Source organism: Pan troglodytes, chromosome 1, assembly GCF_028858775.2.
Source record: "Pan troglodytes isolate AG18354 chromosome 1, NHGRI_mPanTro3-v2.0_pri, whole genome shotgun sequence".
Lineage (NCBI taxonomy): Eukaryota > Metazoa > Chordata > Mammalia > Primates > Hominidae > Pan > Pan troglodytes.
Window position 1 is genome coordinate 160667293 of NC_072398.2, and position 21748 is coordinate 160689040.

The following is a 21748-nucleotide window of genomic DNA, read 5'->3' on the forward strand; positions in this document are numbered from 1 at the left end:
TAGGGATTACAGGCATGAGCCACTGCATCTGGCCTTTATTTATATATATTGTTGTTATACCATTTGAAAACTAAATGTAGATATCATGACATTTTACCCCCAAATACTTCAGCATGCACCTCTAAGAATACAGGTATTCTCCTTCATAACCACATTATCATGATCACACCAAGGAAAATTAATGATATTGTTAAAATATCATCTTATACCCAATGCATATTGAGATTTCTCCAATTGTTCCCAGAATGTCATTTATAGGTTTTTTATACTGAAACATGACCCAGTTGAGAGTGACTCATTGCATTTGGTTGTTATGTCTCATAATCTAGAGCAATTTGCTCACCTTTTCCCCACCTTTGTGCCCAACTTTTTGAAAAGTCTTGACCAGTTAACTTGTAGAATATCCTTTCTCTCAGATTTGCCTGATCATTTTCTCTCCATGTTTCTTAACCTGTTCTTTATCCTTTGTTTTTTCTGTGAATTGAAAATCAGCTATAGAGGCTTTATTAGATTCAGGTTAAACATTTCTGGATAGAATATTTCATAGGTGATATTAGGAACTTTACATATATCACATTGGAAACACACAATATCAGATTATTTCATCATTAATTGCCACTAAGTTAGATCGTGTAAGTGATAATCTTCAAATATATCCATTGTAAAGGAACATTTTTCTGTTTGTTATTAGTAAATATTCTTGGGACAATACTTTGGTTCCATGTGAATATCCTATTCCCAGCATAAAGCTTTTTACCTAGTGGCTTTAGCATTCAATAAAGACCTTTGCCTAAACCAGTTATTACATGGGGTATTATGTTAAATTTTCTAATTTTATCATTTCTTCTACATTTATTAGGTAGCATTGCATTATTCTGTAAGTAAGAACTTATTGCCCACCCTTTTATTTCTTGATGTTGTTATGGGCTTATCAGTTTTTTTTTTCAATGTGTTATAACTAGTTAGCCATTATTCTTTTTGATGCTAAATTTCCGAAATTTGGCTAACCATTCAAGCTGGCTTCTCTGTACTTTTGATATGACTCTAGTCTTAAAAAATGACTGTATATTATTAATGTAATGTAGATGCAACATGTCTATTATTGCCCTACTGTGGACATTCACTTTGTTTCCAGTATAATTGCCATACAAACAACATTAAAATAAACATTCATGTACATATATTCTTATATACTGTTACCAGATTGAAACACTGCTATGAAATTTCTGTATTTATTTTACATTATTGTGATAAAGTTCCCTGCTAGTATATTTATTTCTTCTATCACTAGGAATAGTGCTAAAGTAGTGCCATTTGTTCCCCACTTTAGCCAACCCACATTACACTGTCTTAACACTCTTATTTCTTTTAAAGCACTTATCATTATCTTGCATTATTTTTCTATTCTAGTTATTAATTTACATGTTATATTCCAACATAGGAATTATGCTCTTCGATAGCAATACCTTATCTAGTACCTGGTATTTAGAAATTGCATATAATGGACATTTGGTAAATATTTGCTGAATTATTGATTGAATGAATGGATGGATGGCTGTCTTTTTTTTTTTTTTTTTTTTTTGAGACAGAGTTTGGCTCTTGTTGCCCAGGCTGGAGTGCAATGGCGCAATCTCGGCTCACTGCAACCTCCATCTCCCGGGTTCAAGCGATTCTCCTGCCTCAGTTTCCCGAGTAGCTGGGATTATAGTCATGCGCCACCATGCTCAGCTAATTTTGTATTTTTAGTAGAGATGGGGTTTCTCCATGTTGGCTAGGCTGGTCTGGAACTCCCGACCTCAGGTGATCGGCCCACTTCAGCCTCCCAAAGTGTTGGGATTACAGGCATGAGCCACTGCGCCTAGCGTGGGCCTCAGTTTTAACTTTTTTCCTGTTAAATAAACTTTTTATTTTTTAATTTTTATTTTATTTTATTTTGAGATGGAATCTCGCTGTGTCATCTGGGCTGGAATGCAGTGACGCAATCTTGGCTCACTGCAGCCTCTGCCTCCCGGGTTCAAGCGATTCTCCTGCCTCAGCCTCCCATTTAGCTGGGACTACAGGCACGTACCACCATGCCTGGCTAATTTTTTTTATTTTTTAGTAGAGACGGGGTTTCACCATGTTAGCCAGGATGGTCTCGATCTCCTGACCTCGTGATCTGCCCGCCTTGGCCTCCCAAAGTGCTGGGATTACAGGCGTGAGCCACCGCGCCCGGCCAACTTTTTATTTTTAATTAAAGAAAAAGTTTTCTCAACCTATAGAAAGGTCTATACCTTAGACTTCTTTTGATTATTTGAAAAACTATCTAGATTTGTCGTTGTATCATAAGCCGAGTTTTGCCCTTTTTCTGAACATTTTTCCAAACCATAACAATTATAAAATTTGAAAAATAAATGTTTATTGGAAACATTACTGACTCTTATTGAAAGCACTTTTGTTTCTGAAATAAAAAATGAACTTTCTATTTGACATTATGGACACACAAATCCTCTTTTGGGTCTTACTAGCTGATAGGTATTTGCAAGTAAATCACTCTTGAAGTTCTTGGGTTATCTTTTAGAGTATGAAAACATTAAAAAAATACTCTTGGGAATAATTATTAGGGAACATGATACCTTCTTTGCAGAGAGATCCAATTTATTTTTAGGCAGTAGAATGGATACTTTTATTTCATCTATTTATGTTAATTTGGTATATTAAACTTTCATATATTTATATTTAGAGATTCTAAAAATTGCATGATGTTTGATATTATTACTACTTTATATTGCAGAATGTGCCCATTTACTTTTGGCTCACAATGCTCCAGTCAAGGTGAAAAATGCTCAGGGATGGAGCCCTCTGGCGGAAGCCATCAGCTATGGAGATAGACAGATGAGTAAGCAATATGAATTACTGTTGTTGATATATCTTCTAAAAATATGAAGTGATGCATTTGAAATATTCTTCATTCATTGTAACTTGCCATAATATGAACTTTTGCAATTATGTATAAACTTACATGTGAATTATTCATGACTTAGGAACTTGAACATTGAGTGGAACACAGAAAGAATTGAAGAATCATGTTTAAAATTATGAATTTTTTTTTCTTTTGCAGCATTCTACCTTACTGGTGTTCTCTGATTCTTTTTTTATTCATCCATAATACAGGACTTTAAAAAAAAAATTGATACCTGACTGTCCTTTTTGGCAACTGCTTAATTATATAGGCCATTGTTGGAACTAAAAATAACCATAGTGTTACAATAGTTATCTGCTTTAGTTGGTAGGTATAGATTTTGCTGGAAGCAAGGAAGAAGACTGTCTCTATTTTGTTTTAGTCATTAAAAGAGTATTTCCAAAACATGTCATATTCTTTTTGATAATACGCTGAATGTTGAGTTATTCCACTCTCCCTCCTCCTACCCATAATTTTTTTCAACTTCACATACAGATCTTATTTTTGTCAAGTATATCTCAATAGTGGAAAATTGTACAAAACTTAATCTGGATGAATGGGAATATTATCTTGCTGATAATATTATCTTTATATTTTTAGGCTGAAAATGATCAATTAAATCTAACTTTGTGGAAGGAAATAAAAAACGTTGGCAGTTTTATTAAAGAAATGCATAATGTGGAACTCTCCTAGGTGTTACATAGATTCAGTCTTATTTTGATGCTACATTTTGGGCTCTTCTGGGTGCTTTCTTAAGATTTGGCAGGCTGGGCACGGTGGCTCACGCCTGTAATCCCGGCACTTTGGGAGGCCGAGGCGGGTGGATCACCTGAGGTCAGGAGTTCACCACCAGCCTGGCCAATGTGGTGAAACCCCGTCTCTATTAAAAATACAAAAAAAATTGCCAGGCATGGTGGTGGGCGCCTGTAATCTCAGCTACTCGGGAGGCTGAGGCACGAGAATCGCCTGAGCCTGGGAGGCGGAGGTTGCAGTGAGCCGAGATCGCACCATTGCACTCCAGCCCGGGCGACAAGAGCAAGACTTTGTCTCAAAAAAAAAAAAAATTATTTAGCTGTATATTGTACCGCACATACATTTTTGTGGACTTCCTGAACTTTATAAACAAAAAAAAAATTTTTTTTTGAGAGGGAGTCTCGCCCTGTCACCCAGGCTGGATGGAATGCAATGGCACAATCTTGGCTCACTGCAACCTCTGCCTCCTGCATTCAAGGGGTTCTCCTGCCTCAGCCTCCCAAGTAGCTGGGATCACAGGTGCCTGCCACCATGCCTGGCTAATTTTTGTATTTTTAGCAGAGACGGGGTTTCACCATGTTGGTCAGGCTGGTCTTAAACTCCTGACCTCGTGATCCGCCCGCCTCGGCCTCCCAAAGTGCTAGGATTACAGGCATGAGCCACCGTGCTCAGCCTATAAACAACTTTTAATGGTGAAGTTATATTTGGGTCTAAGAGTTACTGAGATAAAATTGTAATATTTTAACAACTAAAGTGAGTGTATTTTTTTTTTTATTTGTTATACACTGACAGTTGTCCTTTCTGGACAAATATCAGGAGACCCTCATGAGAGCAAGAAACAATACTAATCCTAGAATTATTTCAAGGAAAAGATAAAAAATGTGCAAACCCAAAAGAAACTGATAATAAGAGTTGCAACAACTGGTCTGAGGAAACTTCCTCTGATTTTTCTAACTAATTAACAGAATGGAGAGGAAACAAGATTGTCTTCTGGGTTTCTGTCTAGTGTGACTTTTGTGACTTTCAATTATTCTTTTTTTTTTTTGAGACGGAGTTCCACCCTTGTTGCCCAGGCTGGAGTGCAATGGCACAATCTAGGCTTACCTGCAACCTCTGCCTCCCGGGTTGAAGCAATTCTCCTGCCCCAGCCTCCCAAGTAGCTGGGATTACAGGCATACATCACCATGCCCGGCTAATCTTGTAGTTTTAGTATAGTTGGGGTTTCTCCACGTTGGTCAAGCTGGTTTTGAACTCCTGACGTCAGGTGATCCACCAGCCTCGGCCTCCCAAAATGCTGGGGTTACAGGTGTGAGCCACTGCGCCCGGCCTCAAGGATTCTTTACTCAGAGTCAGTATTTACTGAGTCCTTACTATAAAGCATGTGTGTGTATTAAGATGTGGAGAATAAAAGACCTGGTCTCTTCTGTTTAAGAATTCATAATTATTGGGAAGGCCAATAAACAAAATTTTCATGGAAAATTAGTTAAAGGATATTTAACAATCAATTTAAAGGTAAAAGATTGAGGCTCAGATAGTTGAGGTCTGTTCTTAAAGTGATTTTCTTATGTAGAGTGATATCTTAGCCATTCTAAATAATATCCCATTGTCCATTATTATGTAATTATATAACCATAATTGCTCGGTGCTTATATTTTCATTACTTTCCATCACATGAAACAAATACTTAACTGCTAACTTAAAGGATAATTAATTGAATATCTCTTACGGTTTATTAGAAATATTAATATAAATGTATAATGGTGTTAAACATATGTCTGTACTTATTTTTATTTATTTATTTTTTTGAGACCGAGTTCAAGCGGTTCTCCTGAGTAGCTGGGACTACAGGCACCTGCCACAGTGCCCAATTAATTTTTGTATTTTTAGTAGAGATGGGGTTTCACCATGTTGGCCAGGCTGGTCTCGAACTCCTGACCTCAGGTAATCTACTTGCCTCGGCCTCCCAAAGTGCTGGGATTACAGGCGTGAGCCACCATGCCCGGCTATGTCTGTACTTTGAAATTATCTTAAGCACTGTGATTTAAATTTTTGATTTTTTGGCTTGTGTTACATTAACATTTTATGTTTTTTGAAAAATCAGAGATAATCTAATATTATTAATTACTGGCAAAAACTTTGTGACCTATTTTTGTGTCCATTTTTTCTGATTTCTGATAATTTTGCTAACATTCCTGTACCACAAAACAGACAATGCAAACTACTTGTCAGAGACTGTTTAGAATCATTTCACTAATTAATAATAAAATTTCAAGATTATGTTGCTTTTCTGCCTTACAGTGGTTACCTGGTAAACAGTGATCAGCCCAGACCAGTATGAGATAGAGATATGGATACAACTAAAAAGCCTTTTTTTCCCACAATTTATCCCTCACCCATGATTCCTAGCTTTCTCTGATCTAGACAGCTCTGGTTTCTTTATGCACTCTGGGATCTAGTTGTCTTTTCTCTCTCCAGAAGTTGCTCACAGTTTGTGCAGACTTATGTCATGGTATACTTATGTTATGGTAGTTTTGGGAATTCTGTCGGCCTTTGTCTTATTTTTGTGGCACATCAAAGGTGTTAATGTGGAGGAAGAGACAGCAGTTCGTATTGGTTTGCCATCTTACATTGAACTAGAAGTCTTCATTTAGCCTTCAATTTTAAATTTCTTTTTGAGAGAAGGCTTTCCTCAACTTCTAGAGTAGGTTAAGTTCTTCTTGTACATTTTCAAAGTGGTTTAGTCTTTTCCTTTGCAATATGTTGCATACTTCTAATTAATTTTTCAGTATGTGTTCCCTACTCTGTGTATCTTGATAATATAAGCTTTGTGAGACTTCAAGTCATGCATATGTTGTCTTATTCACCCCTTTATCTCTGGTACAATATTTGTTCAATGAATTAATGAAGAGATGAATAAAAACTGCAAAGAAAATTCGAGACTGTGTATCAAGAATCAAAATTTTTCTTAAAAGTATTATATTAGATGCCAGTAACCCCAGCGCTTTGGGAGGCCAAAGCAGGCAGATTGCTTGAGCCTGGGAAACATAGGGGGACCCCAACACTACAAAAAGTACAAAAATTAGCTGGTGTGGTAGTGTGTGCTTGTAGTCCCAGCTACGCAGGAGCCTGAGGTGGGAGGATTGCTTGACCCTGGGAGGTGGAGGTAGCAGTGAGCTGAGATCACGCCAGTGCACTCCAACCTGGGTGACAGAGTGAGACCCTGTCTAAAAAAAAAAAAGAAAAAAGTAAAGTATTATAGTAGGACTTTTATTTATCACAACTCTCCTGAGTTTTCAAAACTTTGTTTTTTCTTATAAGAAAATGATGACATTCATCGTAGAAAATTAGGAATTATAGGGAAAAGAAAAGAAAATAATATCACTCAAAGATAACCACTGTTGGGTCAGGTGTGGTGGGGCATGCCTATAATCCCAGCACTTTGGGAGGCCGAGACAGGTGGGTTGCTTGAGCCTGGGAGTTCAAGACCAGCCTAAGCAGCATGGCAAAAACCTGTCTCTACAAAAAAATACAAAAATTAGCCAGGCATGGTGATGTGCGTATGTGGCCCCAGCTACTTGGGAGCTCAGATGGGAGGATCCACTTGAGCCTGGGAGGCTGAGGCTGTGGTGAGCTGACATTGTGCCACTGCACTCCAGCCTGGAGCCTGGGACAAAGTGAGACCCTGTCTCAAGAGAGAAAAAAAAGACAACCACTGTTAATATTTTGTTATATTTTAGTTTCGTCTTCTGGTCATATTATTCTCTACATAACATTCTTTAAAACCTCCTGTTCTGAGGACAAAGACCAAAATTGCTAACTTTGTTTATAAAGTCCAGTATGATACTATCACTTCCTTGTCTCCTTCCTCATCTTGTTCTTTCCGTCTGGCTTTCTATGTGTCAGCTCTGCTGGCTTTTTGGTTTCTCATACTCCTCATACTTATATATCCCCCTCTTTTTGTCACAGCTCCTTAAGATTCTTCAGATCTCAGCTCAAGTACAAGGAAGTTTTCTCTGCTCATATATTGTGTCAGAACTCTGCCCATTCCCTTTAGGCAGAGTGTATGAGGCCAGGAATTGTCTATTTGTGTTCTGAATACCTACTAGATGTGTCAGAAACATAGTCAAGATGTGCCATTAACTTTGATATTGAGGAAGTCATCCTACTTAAGGGAGAGAGACCAGTGAATATTCTGTGGCATTCTGAAGTATTTACAAAGTCCTGGGGGAAACAGATGAGTGGAAAAGTTATTCAGGTTCTTAGCAAGGTGTTTGGTTATTAAAGCTGTCTCAAAGGGTTTTAGAAGTTAAAAAGGTGGGTAAAGGCATTCTACTGTGCGAGAGTGGAATGTGTATAAAGCATGGAAATATAAAAAAAAAAAGGCATATGCTAGGGAACAATATGTATTTGGTTTCTTTTTTTTTTTTTTTTTTTTTTTTGAGATGGAGTTTCCCTCTTGTTGCTCAGGCTGGAATGCAATGGCGCGATCTTGGCTCTCTGCAGCCTCCGCCTCTCAGATTCAAGCAATTCTCCTGCCCCAGTCTCCCGAGTAGCTGAGATTACAGGCACCCGCCACCACACCCAGCTAATTTTTTGTATTTTTAGTAGAGACGGGGTTTCACTATGTTGGCCAGGCTGGTCTCGAACTCCTGACCTCAGGCGATCCACCCGGCTCGGCCTCCCAAAGTGCTGAGATTACAGGTGTGAGCCACCGTGCCCCTGTATTTGGCTTCTTAATGATACATGGCAAAGATGGATGAAGGGGCAAAGACCAGTGTTGGGAAATAAAGTTGTAATGATAAAAGGACCACATTGATATCAACTTTATGTGCTAGTGAAGATTTTAATCCCAATTTCCAGTCTCTGCAAAACCCCAGAAGACTTCAAAGCAGGGCTTGTTATTATTAGATAAGTGAAAAGACTTTCTAATTAATACAGTGGAGTCAGGGAGGCAAGAGATATTTAGAAAAAAACATTTTTGGAACAAATGAGGTAAGCTTTACTTAAAGACATAGTGTTTTTAGAGAAGGAAGGGATAGATCAGAAAGTAATTAAAAGAAAGGTTTAGCCGGGCGTGGTGGCTCATGCCTGCAATCCCAGAACTTTGGGAGGCTGAGGCAGGTGGATCATGATGTCAAGAGATCGAGACCATCCTGGCCAACATGGTGAAACCCCGTTTCTACTAAAAATACAAAAATTAGCTGGGCATGGTGGCACGCACCTGTAGTCCCAGCCACTCTGGAGACTGAGGCAGGAGAATAGCTTGAACGCAAGAGGCAGAGGTTGCAGTGAGCCAAGATTGCGCTGCTGCATTCCAGCCTGGTGACAGAGCGAGACTCCGTCTCAAAAAAAAAACAAAAAAAACACAAAGATTGATTTAACAGAATGGATTATCTCTTGGATATGGGTAATGATAAAATGATTCAGAGTAACTCTAAGGTCTCTATTATGGATTGATGGTGATTTCATTACTTAATTGATATATAGACTATAGGAGCAAGAGCAGTATGGTCTTTAATTTGTGTTAGATTTGTTGGGTTTGAATCAACTGTAGTACATCAGGTAGAATTGTCCAGGTGGGAAGCAGGAAATAGATTGGAGCTTAGAAGGAAGAGGAGCGCAAAAGATAACAGATTTAAGTAATACTTGGAGCAGTAGGGCATAGTTCCAAAAGCTTTAGGTCAAACTGTAAACTTCAGTCGGAGAAGGAGGAAGGAGAAAGTAAAATTAGTTGTGGTTTATGGACTTTTGCATTTGAGTCTTTGTATGAATTCTTTTATCACCTAAATCCTCTAAAGCTAATTTTAATCTTCATTGTTAATCAGTATTAATAAAATTCTTACAATATGGGAATACAAATACTGATCCCTAAAAAGGATACTGGTAATTGGTAATTTTGTGTAATTGCTTTCTGAATGTGCATCCATAAGAAGTTTGAGTTTATGGTATTTTTCAATATGAAGTCATATAGAAAAGGGAATCTCTTGCATATGTTATTATACTGTGCTATATACAGTGGTTGCCATTACCTTTTTAATGATGTTTGGTCGTTATTTATTGAATGCCTTCAGCTTTTTAAATGATGTTTGGTCATTATTTACTGAATGCCTTCAGTCAGTTACAATTATATTTAGTTAATAAAATCAGGCTGATAAAAAAACATGTAGCCTCTGCTTTTTATTGAAAGACCTTTCTATCTAGGAATTGAATTCTTTTCATTCTCTGCATTCAACTGAGGTCCATTTCAATCTGAAGGCAAGGTAGATTGAATAAGATTTATTAAGGTACTTGAGCTTATAGTGGAAAACAATGACCATTAAAAAGAATTGTACTACATTTGGGTAATATAACTTTGACATTAAAGTTAAATTATAATGAACAGGAAGGTTTGTCAGATTCATACTTGAATCTTTAAATGATTATCTAAGTCATTGATTCTCAGACTTTTTGGATTTCACAGACCAGAAAAATTTTTTTTACTGGTGATTGATACAGGGAATCTAACTTTTTCATCTTAGACTATCAGAACTTTATAAAAACGATAACTACTATCTTTTGTGATCCACATTTTATTTAAAAAAAAAGATATTTGAAACCAAAAGTAGGAAGAATAGTCTTTTAAAAAATTTATTAAGAAAAAACTCATTCTAGTACACATTTTTTCTCATTTTCTGTATATCATTGGAAACTCAAACAATTGGGCACAGAAATGTAGGTTCGTATTTGGGAATTATTGATTTAGGTCACCGAGCTAGTAAATGGTAGAACTGAAACTAGGTCCTGCATTCCTGATTTCTGTGTCTCAGTTTTGATTATTTTGAGACACCTTCAGTAATTTAAGCATTGTTCTTTGATTTTTGGCTTTTTAAAATATATTGGAATTTAGTTAGACCTGTGGTTAAAAATAAGAATAGCTCCTACTATTTTTACATGCTTCCCTAGATTTTTCCTAATTTTGGACCTATGTGGACAAAAAAAAAATCTAGTCCAAGCTTTCACTACCTTCTTTTTTTATTCGCCTTCTGCTTCTGTGTTCCACATGGGACTTGAAGTGGTTTATAAGAATGCATGCTGTGAAATAGTAAAAATAATTTACTGATTTTTAAAAAGCCCTCAGAATGCATATGTATATGTATGTATATGAAAAATATGTTAGAATCAGGAGGAAACTAGCATGTATAGATGTATATATTTTCCCCGATGCACATTTTTCCGTGTTCTTATTTTTTCCTATGCTTATTTCATTCAAGTCTAATATTTTTTCTTATTTTGGTAAATATTAAGGATTAATTGATTGATTTTGCCAGTGAATTTTAGACCTTCATTCTAATAGATAAAAATTGTATTTAGTTAATTACAGGCACAGTGTCTTGCTCTGTCACCCAGGCTGGAGTGCAGTGGTCATAGCTCACTGCAGCCTCAAACTCTTGGGCACAACCAGTCCTCCTGTCTCAGCCTCCCAAGTAGCTAGGACCACAGGTACACACCATCAAGCCCTGGCTAATTTTTTTTTTTTTTTTAATAGAGATGGGGTCTTACTATGTTTCCCAGGCTGGTCTCGAACTCCTGAGCTCAAGTGATCCTCTCACCTTAACCTCCTGAGTAGCTGGGACTACAGGTGCAGACCACTGTGCCCTTACTTCTATTCTTACTTGACAAAGGAGAGGAAAAAAAAAGGAAGTTTAGAGAAATTAAGTAGTAACTTGTCCAGGTTTACCCACAACCACTAAGTGGTAAAGCTGGGGTTTGAACTTCAGCAATGTGCTTAAATCTCAGTAACTGAAAATACACTATGGAGGACCTTTAGGTTTTCTTAGATTCAGAAGTTCTTTTTCCATGTACAATAAGATTCATTTTTGTATTTTTTATACTGTGCTGGTAGTATGTGAAGGTATATCCTCCAGTGATAAAAGAACAGATAACACCTGGTAACAATTGCAGGTAATTATATGTTTTTAGAAAAGTGGCTTCCAGTGGGATTTTTGAGATCTGTTGTTTTTGAGATCTTCCTTGAGGTCAGTGTTCTATTAGGACATTGCATCATTTGAATGAGTTTGGTTATCTTGGCACAGTTAGGTAAATCGTTACTGATAATTAAAAAACTAGTAAAAGCTAGTGTGAATATGGTGTAGGTTGATGTTGAAATATCTCTTCTCATTATTCTTTGGGGATCATACCAGTTTTATTAAACTTACTTACTAACTTATTCTATCTATATAGGTCCCATGTTCTCTGACTTCTATGTCTCAGCTTCTTTTACTGTTCCAAGAGGCCTTCAGTAATTTAAACATTGCTCTTTGATTTTTGGCCTTTCAAAATATATTGTAGATGTAGATACACACATACACATACACACATACATGCACGTGCATATATGTGTACATGTATTATCTATCTATATGTATAATAAGCCAGTGGTGTTTTTACTGCATGATGAAAATTTAAATTAGTTATTTTTAAAATTTAAACTTTAGTTACAGCTCTTTTGAGGAAGCTTAAGCAGCAATCCAGGGAAAGTGTTGAAGAAAAACGACCTCGATTATTAAAAGCCCTGAAAGAGGTAAGCTATATTTCTTTGTTAATTTTGCACCTTGGAAGTAATTATAAGTGTAGTTTTAAGCATTTTTTTCTTAATACAACTTAAATTCTCACTTATTAGGGGCCAAAAAATGGTAAAAATCATGCTTAAATTAAGCAATAATTAGTGTATGAATGTGATCTTAGTAGAAGCACCTCAGTTTGAACTAGGAAGATAAAGATTTATTACTTTCAATAAATTAGATAAGAGCTCTAAAGAAAAAAAAAGGAGGTAAGTCACAGTTAATGGCAATAATTTGCCTTTGCCTTTGAATTAGAAGATTCTCTATAGCTAAAGCCATTGCTACTAGAAGTGGCAGTTTTTTTTTGTTTGTTTGTTTTGGAGACAGCGCCTCACTCTGTCGCCCAGCTAATTTTTTGTATTTTTAGTAGAGATGGGGTTTCACCATATTACCCAGGCTGGTATCAAACTCCTGAGCTCAAGCAATCCGCCTGCCTCAGCCTCCTAGAGTGCTGGGATTTTAGGCGTGAGCCACCGTGCCCGGCCTGTATATTCTTTATGTAACAAAAACTCTTTTTATCTGTCCTACCTCCTTGTGGTAAGAGCTGGGTATGCTGGCACACAAAAGAGAGTGGTTTGTTTTCTATTGTTACTCTCTTCTCTGTATTTCTGCTGCCTGAAAGAACTGTGGGAGAAAGGTAGACCTGTCATGATGATTATGATGATAGCTTGTCTCTGTTAATGGTGCTTTTTTTTTTTTTTTAGATCTTAAGAAATATAGAAAAAGCCAGAAAAATGTTTTACTCATATTGCAATGATATCTACTATTAACATTCACTTTTATCACTTTTTGAAAAAGAAAGACTAACTTGTTGATGTTGCTATATATGTAATGCTCTACTTATATTTAGAATATATACTCTTAACAGTTATAATCTTTGGTGTCTAGCTTCTGATTTGCAAAATAAAATTTTTTTTCGGCCAGGCATGGTGACTCACGCCTGTAATCCCAGCACTTTGGGAGGCCAAAGCAGGTGGATCACCTGAGGTCAGGAGTTCGAGACTAGCCTGACCAAAAAGGTGAAACTCCGTCTGTACTAAAAATTAAAAAAAAAAAATTAGCCAGGCATGGTGGCAGGCGCCTGTAGTCCCAGCTACTTGGGAGGCTGGGACAGGAGAATTGCTTGAACCCAGGAGGCAGAGGTTGCAGTGAGCTGAGATCATGCCACTACACTCCAACCTGGGCGATGGAGTGAGACTGCATCTCAAAAAAAAAAAAATTTTTTTTCATAGATATTATGTGATGACATGTTTCAGATTTAATAAACTTGTATTATCCCTTTACAAAAAAATATTTTCTATTACAATGGGCCATTTTTTAAATGCCATTATGAGGTTATACAAATAATCATTTTGGTAGTAATTTTTAATAACACTTCTAAAGTTAACTATTTAAAAATAATATTTATTATTATTGTTATTTTGTTTATACTGGGAAGTGTAATATTTATTGATACAAATTTAAATGCTTATCAGTTTCAGATATGTTACTATGTAATTAAAATATTATAAAATATACAGGTGCATATTTTCCTTTGTAATTAAGTATAGTAATGCATGTATTATAATGTTTTAAGGAATAGCCATATTTTTAAAGCATAAGAACTTTTAACTAAGGTGCATTTAGTAATTATTCATATTTCATTTTTCAGCTAGGTGACTTTTATCTAGAACTTCACTGGGATTTTCAAAGCTGGGGTAAGAGTATGCTATGTTTTAGTATAAAATATGTACTCATGCAGAAATGCAAGTACAAAAATACCTATCATATAGAAATGTTAGGATAACAAATTTAATACTTGCTGTCAGGAAAAGTATTTTTCATGACATTGACTGTAATCGTTATAAAGCCCTATAATATTTAGTTATTCCAACTTGATTAGTAACTTTAATAAATCTTTTTTTTTTTTTTTTGAGACAAGTTCTCACTGTTGCCCAGGATGGAGTGCAGTGGTACGATCATAGCTTACTACAGCCTCGAACCCCTGGGCTCAGGCAGTCCTCCCCGCTCAGCCTCCTGAGTAGCTAGGACCACAGGCACATGCCATCACACCTGGCTAATTATTTTTATTTTTTGTAGAGATGGAATCTCACTGTGTTTCCCAGGCTGGTCTAGAACACCTGGGCTCAAGCGATCCTCCTACCTCGGCCTCTCAAAGTGCTGGGATTACAGAAGTGAGCCACCACATCTGGCCAATAGTTTATATTTTTAAGGTTGAAAATGGTACTTTTAGTTTTAAAAATTTTGTTTTACAAACAGCATTTAAAATTTAATAATAGAATGCAAGGAGTTTTCAGAAAAGAAAATTAATTATGGGATTATGGGACTACTGAATTTAAGGACGTTTGAAATCTAGTACTTAGATCTCTGAATGTGGAGAATTTAGTTAACATTTTTTGTTTATGTATATTTTGTTGTCTTTCCGTTATTTTGCCTCTTGCATACTTTATAGCCACTTTCTTTACATACTATTTGGTTGAACATTGATTCCAGTGACTTACGAAAGATCCCAATTTTGCCCTAGATTTTTTTGCAGTCATTTATTGACTTACCTTAACAAGGTTTTTCTCCTCCTCATTTTAAACATGAGTCCACTAGAGAGAAAACTTTCATATCCAAATATGAAATTTGATTCTAGTGACCTTTATTTTACTAACTAAACAACTAAATTTTGTTGTTTTTAAAGATTTAAAAAAATGTAATCTCTAAAGGTTTAGACATAATGAGCTTATGTGAGTTTTTGTTGAAGCATCTAAATTAATTTTTTTTTTTTTTTTTTGGAGACAGAGTCTCACTCTGTCGCCCAGGCACGTATGCATATTATACCAAATGAGGAACTTTGGGCAAAGAATTCAAAGTCAGTAGAATAGGAATTTTGAACTAGCAAATCTGTTTCTTTTCAGTTCTACATTCTGTGGCTCTATAGTTTTCTCTATACATTTAAAAACAAATTCTAGACTGTGAAATGGAGATTACTTACAGTACTTAGCCCCATCCAGTGCTGCTACTGCTCTTCCCAGGCAATTTGTAGTGGGATTTCCAGAGCAAGGCTCTGTCTCAAAAAAAAAAAAAAAAGTAATAGAAATTTCACAGTTTTAGGCCTAGTCTATGGGAGGTCAATAAATGCAACTTAATTTAAAACATTACATTCTGACATTTGTTAACCTTGAGGAAGTTATGATATTCTCACAATACACTTGGGTTTGCAAATTCAGCTTTAACTCGTCAGTAAGAAAATAGATTATACAATATACCATGTAGCAGTAAAATGCCTAGGAAGTTACCAGATTTAAACTTTAATTAACAATTATACTTGTTATTTCTTCTAATTCTCTTACATCTTCTGATTTCTTCTGAAAAAGTAAATGCAGCCATAAATCTGAAGTCCATTAGCACTTATTTCTCTCTACTGTATGAAAAAATAGTAGTTTTCTACTGTCTTGAGAAAGAATCTGGCCTCTTTTCAACAAGTAATAATTTTCTACAAATTATATTTTTGATAAACTGCCTTCTTTATTTGGAGCTTTTAGATACAAATCAGACTTCCTCTCCAGCTTATGTACATTACAGCTTGTGTAAATTTTAAACATTGATTTTATAACATCTGTATACATTTCTAAAAATTGTATTATGCTTTTTAGTTAGCTTTGACTAATACAAGTTATCATTTAATACTAAAATTATCCTCAGTTTACTAAGATTTTAATCTATTTTTAATAGAATATTCACTGTAAAAGTTTTGAACATTATAGAAAATTAATCAGGTATTTTTAAGTTTCCCTGTTACCACTTCCCAGAGGTGACCATTGTTAACATTTCGTATGACTACTTTCAAATGCTTTTCAGTGCTTACTAAAGTGTTTGTGTACATAGCTATGCACACACAACCCCTCAGAATTAGGTTTTTTTTCTCCCGTGGAATCATACTGTTATATCATTATGCAAGTTGACATTTATTTATTTATTTATTGAGAGGGAGTCTCACTCTATCACCCAGGCTGGAGTGCAGTCACGCGATCTCAGCTCACTGCAACCTCCACCTCCTGGGTTCAAGTGATCCTAACACCTCAGCCTCCCGAGTAGCTGGGACTACATGCATGCACCTTATGTTTTTAGTAGAGACAGGGTTTCACTGTGTTGGCCAGGCTGGTCTCGAACTCCTGACCTCTGATGATCCACCCGCCTCGGCCTCCTAAAGTGTAGGGATTACAGGCGTGAGCTACTACACCCAGCCATCATTTTTATTCAACCCATAGTAGGCATCTTACCATATTTCGGGTAGAAATACTTCACTAATTTTAACAGCTGCGTAATACTTTATGGCATGGATGATTAAGGTTTTTCTAGTGTGTTTAATCCTTGTATAGAGAATTTTAAATTCTAAATTTAATCAGTTTTTTCTCACATTTTTATAACTCTAGCTCATCAGGCTAGTTTGTCTCTATTAAAGATTATGCAGTCTTGTTACTCTAATAGTCCCATCTTGCTTTTATGCCTTATATATCATTCAGGAGTCCTGGTGTCCTAGAACACATAGAAAAACAGGTTTATAGTAGCCTTGTGTAGTAAAGGAGCTCCAAGTTAGATTGGCCTAAAACCTGAATACTATCTTTTTTACCCCATTTTTTTCCCATGTGGGGAGACCCCAGTCCTGCTTTGTGATCCTAAACTGGGTTGTCCCTTGAGTATTTTGGCTCTTTAACTGATTCTCTTAGTAATCATTAGTGGTTTGAATTCTAAAATAATCAATGTATATTGCTGAACAAAATGTTATAAAATATTTTAAAAGTGATATTTTAATTATACTAAAATATAAATACATGCAATCACTTCTAAAATTGTGTATATATCTACAGTTATAAACAATACATTATAAATGTTGCATAATTGAGTTTCTCAAGTAACCACTGAGACAGTTGTCCAAAGTATTTCTTCTTTGAGAACTTAACTTTGATGCAAAAAGTCAGCACATCTGTTTCATTGCTAATAAAGGATTATAGTGATTTAAAGTCACAACTATTAATACGTGATGATTAGATGTCATGTATAATTCTAAAACGAAACCCATTGGCTTATAGATAGCCTAGATCTTTTATTAGATTTTATGATCAAACTTTAATTAGAGTTTTGGCATATTTCTTTCCCTTGTCAAAACACATAATATTTTTTAAAAAGCAAGCGAAAAATAAGGGGAAGCCAAGAAATACTGAAATCAGGGTGAGTTTACTTTTGAGATAGTAGAGCACACTCTTTTTTATGCTCTTACTTATATTGACTTCGGAGAAAATAGCCACAGACTTAGTAACAAGTTTGAAGGTAACTGAAATATTCCAGCCTGGATTTTTAGGTATAGAAAAGCTTTGAATTGGAGTCAGAAATACCAGCCCCTAAGTATTTGACATTGCAAATCACATATTTTATATGTTTTCTGAGCTTTATTCTTCATTTTTAAAATGAGGATAATACTAACTACCCCACCTGTTGCAAACTTTCTTTTGGTGTATATGAAATAAAATCATTTTTTTGAAGAAAGCCCTTTGTATACTATAAAGTGTCAAATAATTTATAATATGATCACTACTTTAAATTTTGCATTATGCATATAGCACATTTTAACTAAAAAACTAATTCTCTATTTTTATTTGTTGTCTACAGAATCAATCCATCCTGTATTTGAGACTGTTATTTGTATATTATTATTATTATTATTATTTTTTTTTTTTGAGACGGAGTCTGGCTCTGTCGCCCAGGCTAGCGCGATCTCGGCTCACTGCAAGCTCCACCTCCTGGGTTCACGCCATTCTCCTGCCTCAGCCTTCCGAGTAGCTGGGACTACAGGCGCCCGCCACCACGCCCGGCTAATTTTTTGTTATTTTCTTTTTTTTAGGACAGACGGGGTTTCACCGTGTTAGCCAAGATGGTCTTGATCTTCTCACCTCGTGATCCTCCCGCCTCGGCCTCCCAAAGTGCTGGGATTACAGGCTTGAGCCACCGCGCCCGGCCTATTATTTGTATATTATAGATAGAAAACATTAAGCTTAAAAACTCTTCTGAAAATTGGGGAGTAGGCTGGGTGCGGTGGCTCACGCCGTAATCCCAGCACTTTGGGAGGCCAAGGCGGGTGGATCACCTTAGGTCAGGAGTTTGAGACCAACCTGGCCAACATGGTGAAAACCCATCTCTGCTAAAAATACAAAAATTAGGTGGACATGGTAGGGGGGCGCCTGTAATCCCAGCTACTCAGGAGGCTGAGGCTGGAGAATCACTTGAACCTGGGAGGCGGAGAGGAGAATCACTTGAACCTGGGAGGCGGAGTTTGTAGTAAGCTGAGATTGCGGCACTGCATTCCAGCCTGGGTGACAGAGCGACACTCTGTCAAAAAAAAAAAAAAAAAAAAAAAAAAGAAAAAAGAAAAGGAAGGAAGGAAGGAAAGAAAGAAAGAAAATTGGGGAGTAAGTGGTAGCCAAATGAAAATTTAAATTTAAAAACTCTCTTTTTATTTTCTGTTTAGTGAATTATGCTACTGTTGGAATACTGTGCTAAACTTATGCTGAGGTAACAGGAAATAGGTTGGTTGTTTAACTTACGTGGAGGAGAAAAAGAGTTATTTCAGACTTGGGAAAATGTAAATTGCTATGTTTTGGAATGCATTAAAATCTATCAGAAATGTTTTTTTTTGTTCGTTTGTTTGTTTGTTTTGCTCAATAATTTAACTCCTTTAATTTTTTTTTTTTTTTTTTTTTGAGACGGAGTCTCGCTCTGTCGCCCAGGCTGGAGCACAGTGGCGCAATCTCGGCTCACTGCAAGTTCCGCCTCCTGGGTTCATGCCATTCTCCTGCCTCAGCCTCCTGAGTAGCTGGGACTACAGGCGCCCGCCACCACACCCGGCTAATTTTTTCTATTTTTAGTAAAGACGGGGTTTCACCGTGTTAGCCAGGACCGTCTTCATCTCCTGAGCTCGTGATCTGCCCGCCTCGGCCTCCCAAAGTGCTGGGATTACAGGCCTCTGAGCCACCGCGCCTTGCCCTTTTCTTTTTTTTTTCTTAGCTTTTGCTCTCAATCCTCAACTTGTTTTCTCTCTGCCTTACCATTTTCCTCCTTTCCTGATTTTTAATAAAAGTATTAGTGTATGATATTAAATTCTGTTTTTGTAGGGTGTTATAATTACTTCAAAAGATATAATGTTGGCAGGGTTTGGTGGCTTGTGCCTGTAATCCTAGCACTTTGGGAGGCTGAGGTGGGAGGATCGCTTGAGGCCAGGAGTTCAAGACCAACCTGGCCAATATAGGGAGACCCCGTCTTTAAAAAAATAAATAAGTAATGAGATATAATGAAGTTAAATTAACTTAAGTTGGAGTGCTATCTACTTTTAATCATCTTTGGTTCATGATACACCAAATACTTACTTCAGGATGGATCTCAATTAATGAGCATGAAAGAAATTTGATCATTTATAGAATTACACTGCTATCTACTTTTAATCATCTTTGGTTCATGATACACCAAATACTTACTTCAGGATGGATCTCAATTAATGAGCATGAAAGAACTTTGATCATTTATAGAATTACACTATTATTGCTCTTCTCAATTTTTGTTTCAAAAAAGTTTTTTCTTTCTTTCTTTCTTTTTTTTTTTCAAAGAGATAGGGTTTTGCTGTGTCACCTGGGCTGGAGTGCAGTGGCATGATCATAGCCCACTTCAGCCTTCAACTCCTGGCCTCAGGTGATCCTCCTGCTTCAGTCTCCCAGGTAGCTAGGACTACAGGTACCTGCCACCACACCTGGCTAATTTTTCTATTTTTATTTTTGTAGAGACAGGGTCTTGCTATGTTGCCCAGGCTAGCCTCAAGCTCCTGGGCTCAAGCAGTCCTCCTGCCTTGGCCTCCCATATGGCTGCAGTTATAGTCAAACCGTGCCCAGCTGAGAAAGGAAAAGCTTTGTCAGAAGAAGATTTCTTACATTATTTCACTAGGGCAACAATTCGTTAATATTCTCTCTGGACAATAAACTTTTCTTATTTTTGCACTAAAATTCAGAAAACAGTTTTCAGTGCTGGAAGTCATTTTGCATTAAATGGTTTCTAAGGATCTAAAGGAGTCATGAAGCATTAGGTACTTTTTTCTTTTACAGCATTTAAAATTTTTTTTATTTTAAAAATTTTATTTATTTATTTATTTGAGACTGGTTTATGAGACTGGCTAATTTTTGTATGTTTGATAGAGATGGGGTTTTGCCATGTTGCCCAGGCCGGTCTTGAACTCCTGGGCTCAAGCGATTTATCCGCTTTGGCCTCTCAAAGTGCTGGGATTACAGGTGTGAGCTACCATACCGGGCCTGCATTAGGTATTTATCTTTAATGTTAATTAGAAAATGTTGATGCTTTTGAAAAAGTTAACTAAGAAATTAGCCTTTAATTTTCTCTACAGTCTTTGTTTCTAACTCAGGTTAATTTATCACCCATTTTAAAAACACTAAATTTTGTAAGATATATCTGCTATATCTTACACACAGACAGATACACACACACTTATGTACACATGTACCTCTGATATGGTCTTAATTTCAAGAATTTTGAGCTTCACATTTCTTTCATTTCTTTGTACGTGGTAGTTTATTATAGCCTGTTATGCAGCTTTATTTATCTGTAGAATAACTCCTATCTCCCCAAAATAGCAGATAATAAATAATAAAAAAACTATCAGAATATGGCTTGTGGCATGTATATGAGCTATAGATAGCAACATAGGAATGTAGAAATCTATAGATAAATAGTATGATTCCCATTTTACAGATTTTGAAACTCAGGTACATTGAGTCTAAATAACCAAGGCACATATTTGGGATTCAAACTCAAATTTAACTGTCTCACTTCAAAGATGTCTCTTTCTATTATACACATTACTTTACTGCAATTTTTCCAAATTATATTTACAAAATTAGATAAGGTTCAGATCTATCTGGTTACCCATTCAGGAGGGTTTAGTTACCATAGGGTTATTGTTTACTCATCTATAATATGCAGTCTGTACCTGAGTGGCATCATATTGACTCTGCTACCCTTGTTTGTGGGTGGGATGGGAGTATAGTAAACTATACAGAAATTACAAGTAAATAGTAGATATTTGAAGTTGCTCAAAATTGCCTTTTAAATTTTATTTATTTTTAAATGGAAAAATACTATTTGAAAGGAAATTATTATAATTTGATAACAAAATGTCACATTACTCTTTTAATTTAAAAGTTTGTAAATATCTCAAAATTTAGGTAGTTATTTTTTACCTTTTGTTTTTAAAAATACAGTGCCTTTACTTTCCCGAATTCTGCCTTCCGATGCATGTAAAATATACAAACAAGGTATCAATATCAGGTAAGGTGTTTGATTTTTTTCTCAGTAAAAGAAAGTTGAGATTTAGAGGAAGATTTTTTTCCCTGTAATCATAACTTACATGTGT

General features: G+C 36.1%; 1 protein-coding gene across 4 annotated transcripts in view; it reads left to right on the top strand.

Moving 5' to 3' along the window:
* Nucleotides 1-21748, top strand: part of ANKRD13C (ankyrin repeat domain 13C) — a 94383-nt gene that overhangs the window by 27165 nt on the left and 45470 nt on the right. For all 4 annotated transcript variants that reach the window (XM_001166457.7, XM_009423361.4, XM_009423351.4 and 1 more), the window contains exons 3-6: nt 2774-2878; nt 12169-12254; nt 13946-13991; nt 21597-21663. In XM_001166457.7, coding sequence (XP_001166457.1) covers nt 2774-2878; nt 12169-12254; nt 13946-13991; nt 21597-21663 — 304 coding nt within the window. The remainder of the gene's footprint in view (nt 1-2773; nt 2879-12168; nt 12255-13945; nt 13992-21596; nt 21664-21748) is intronic.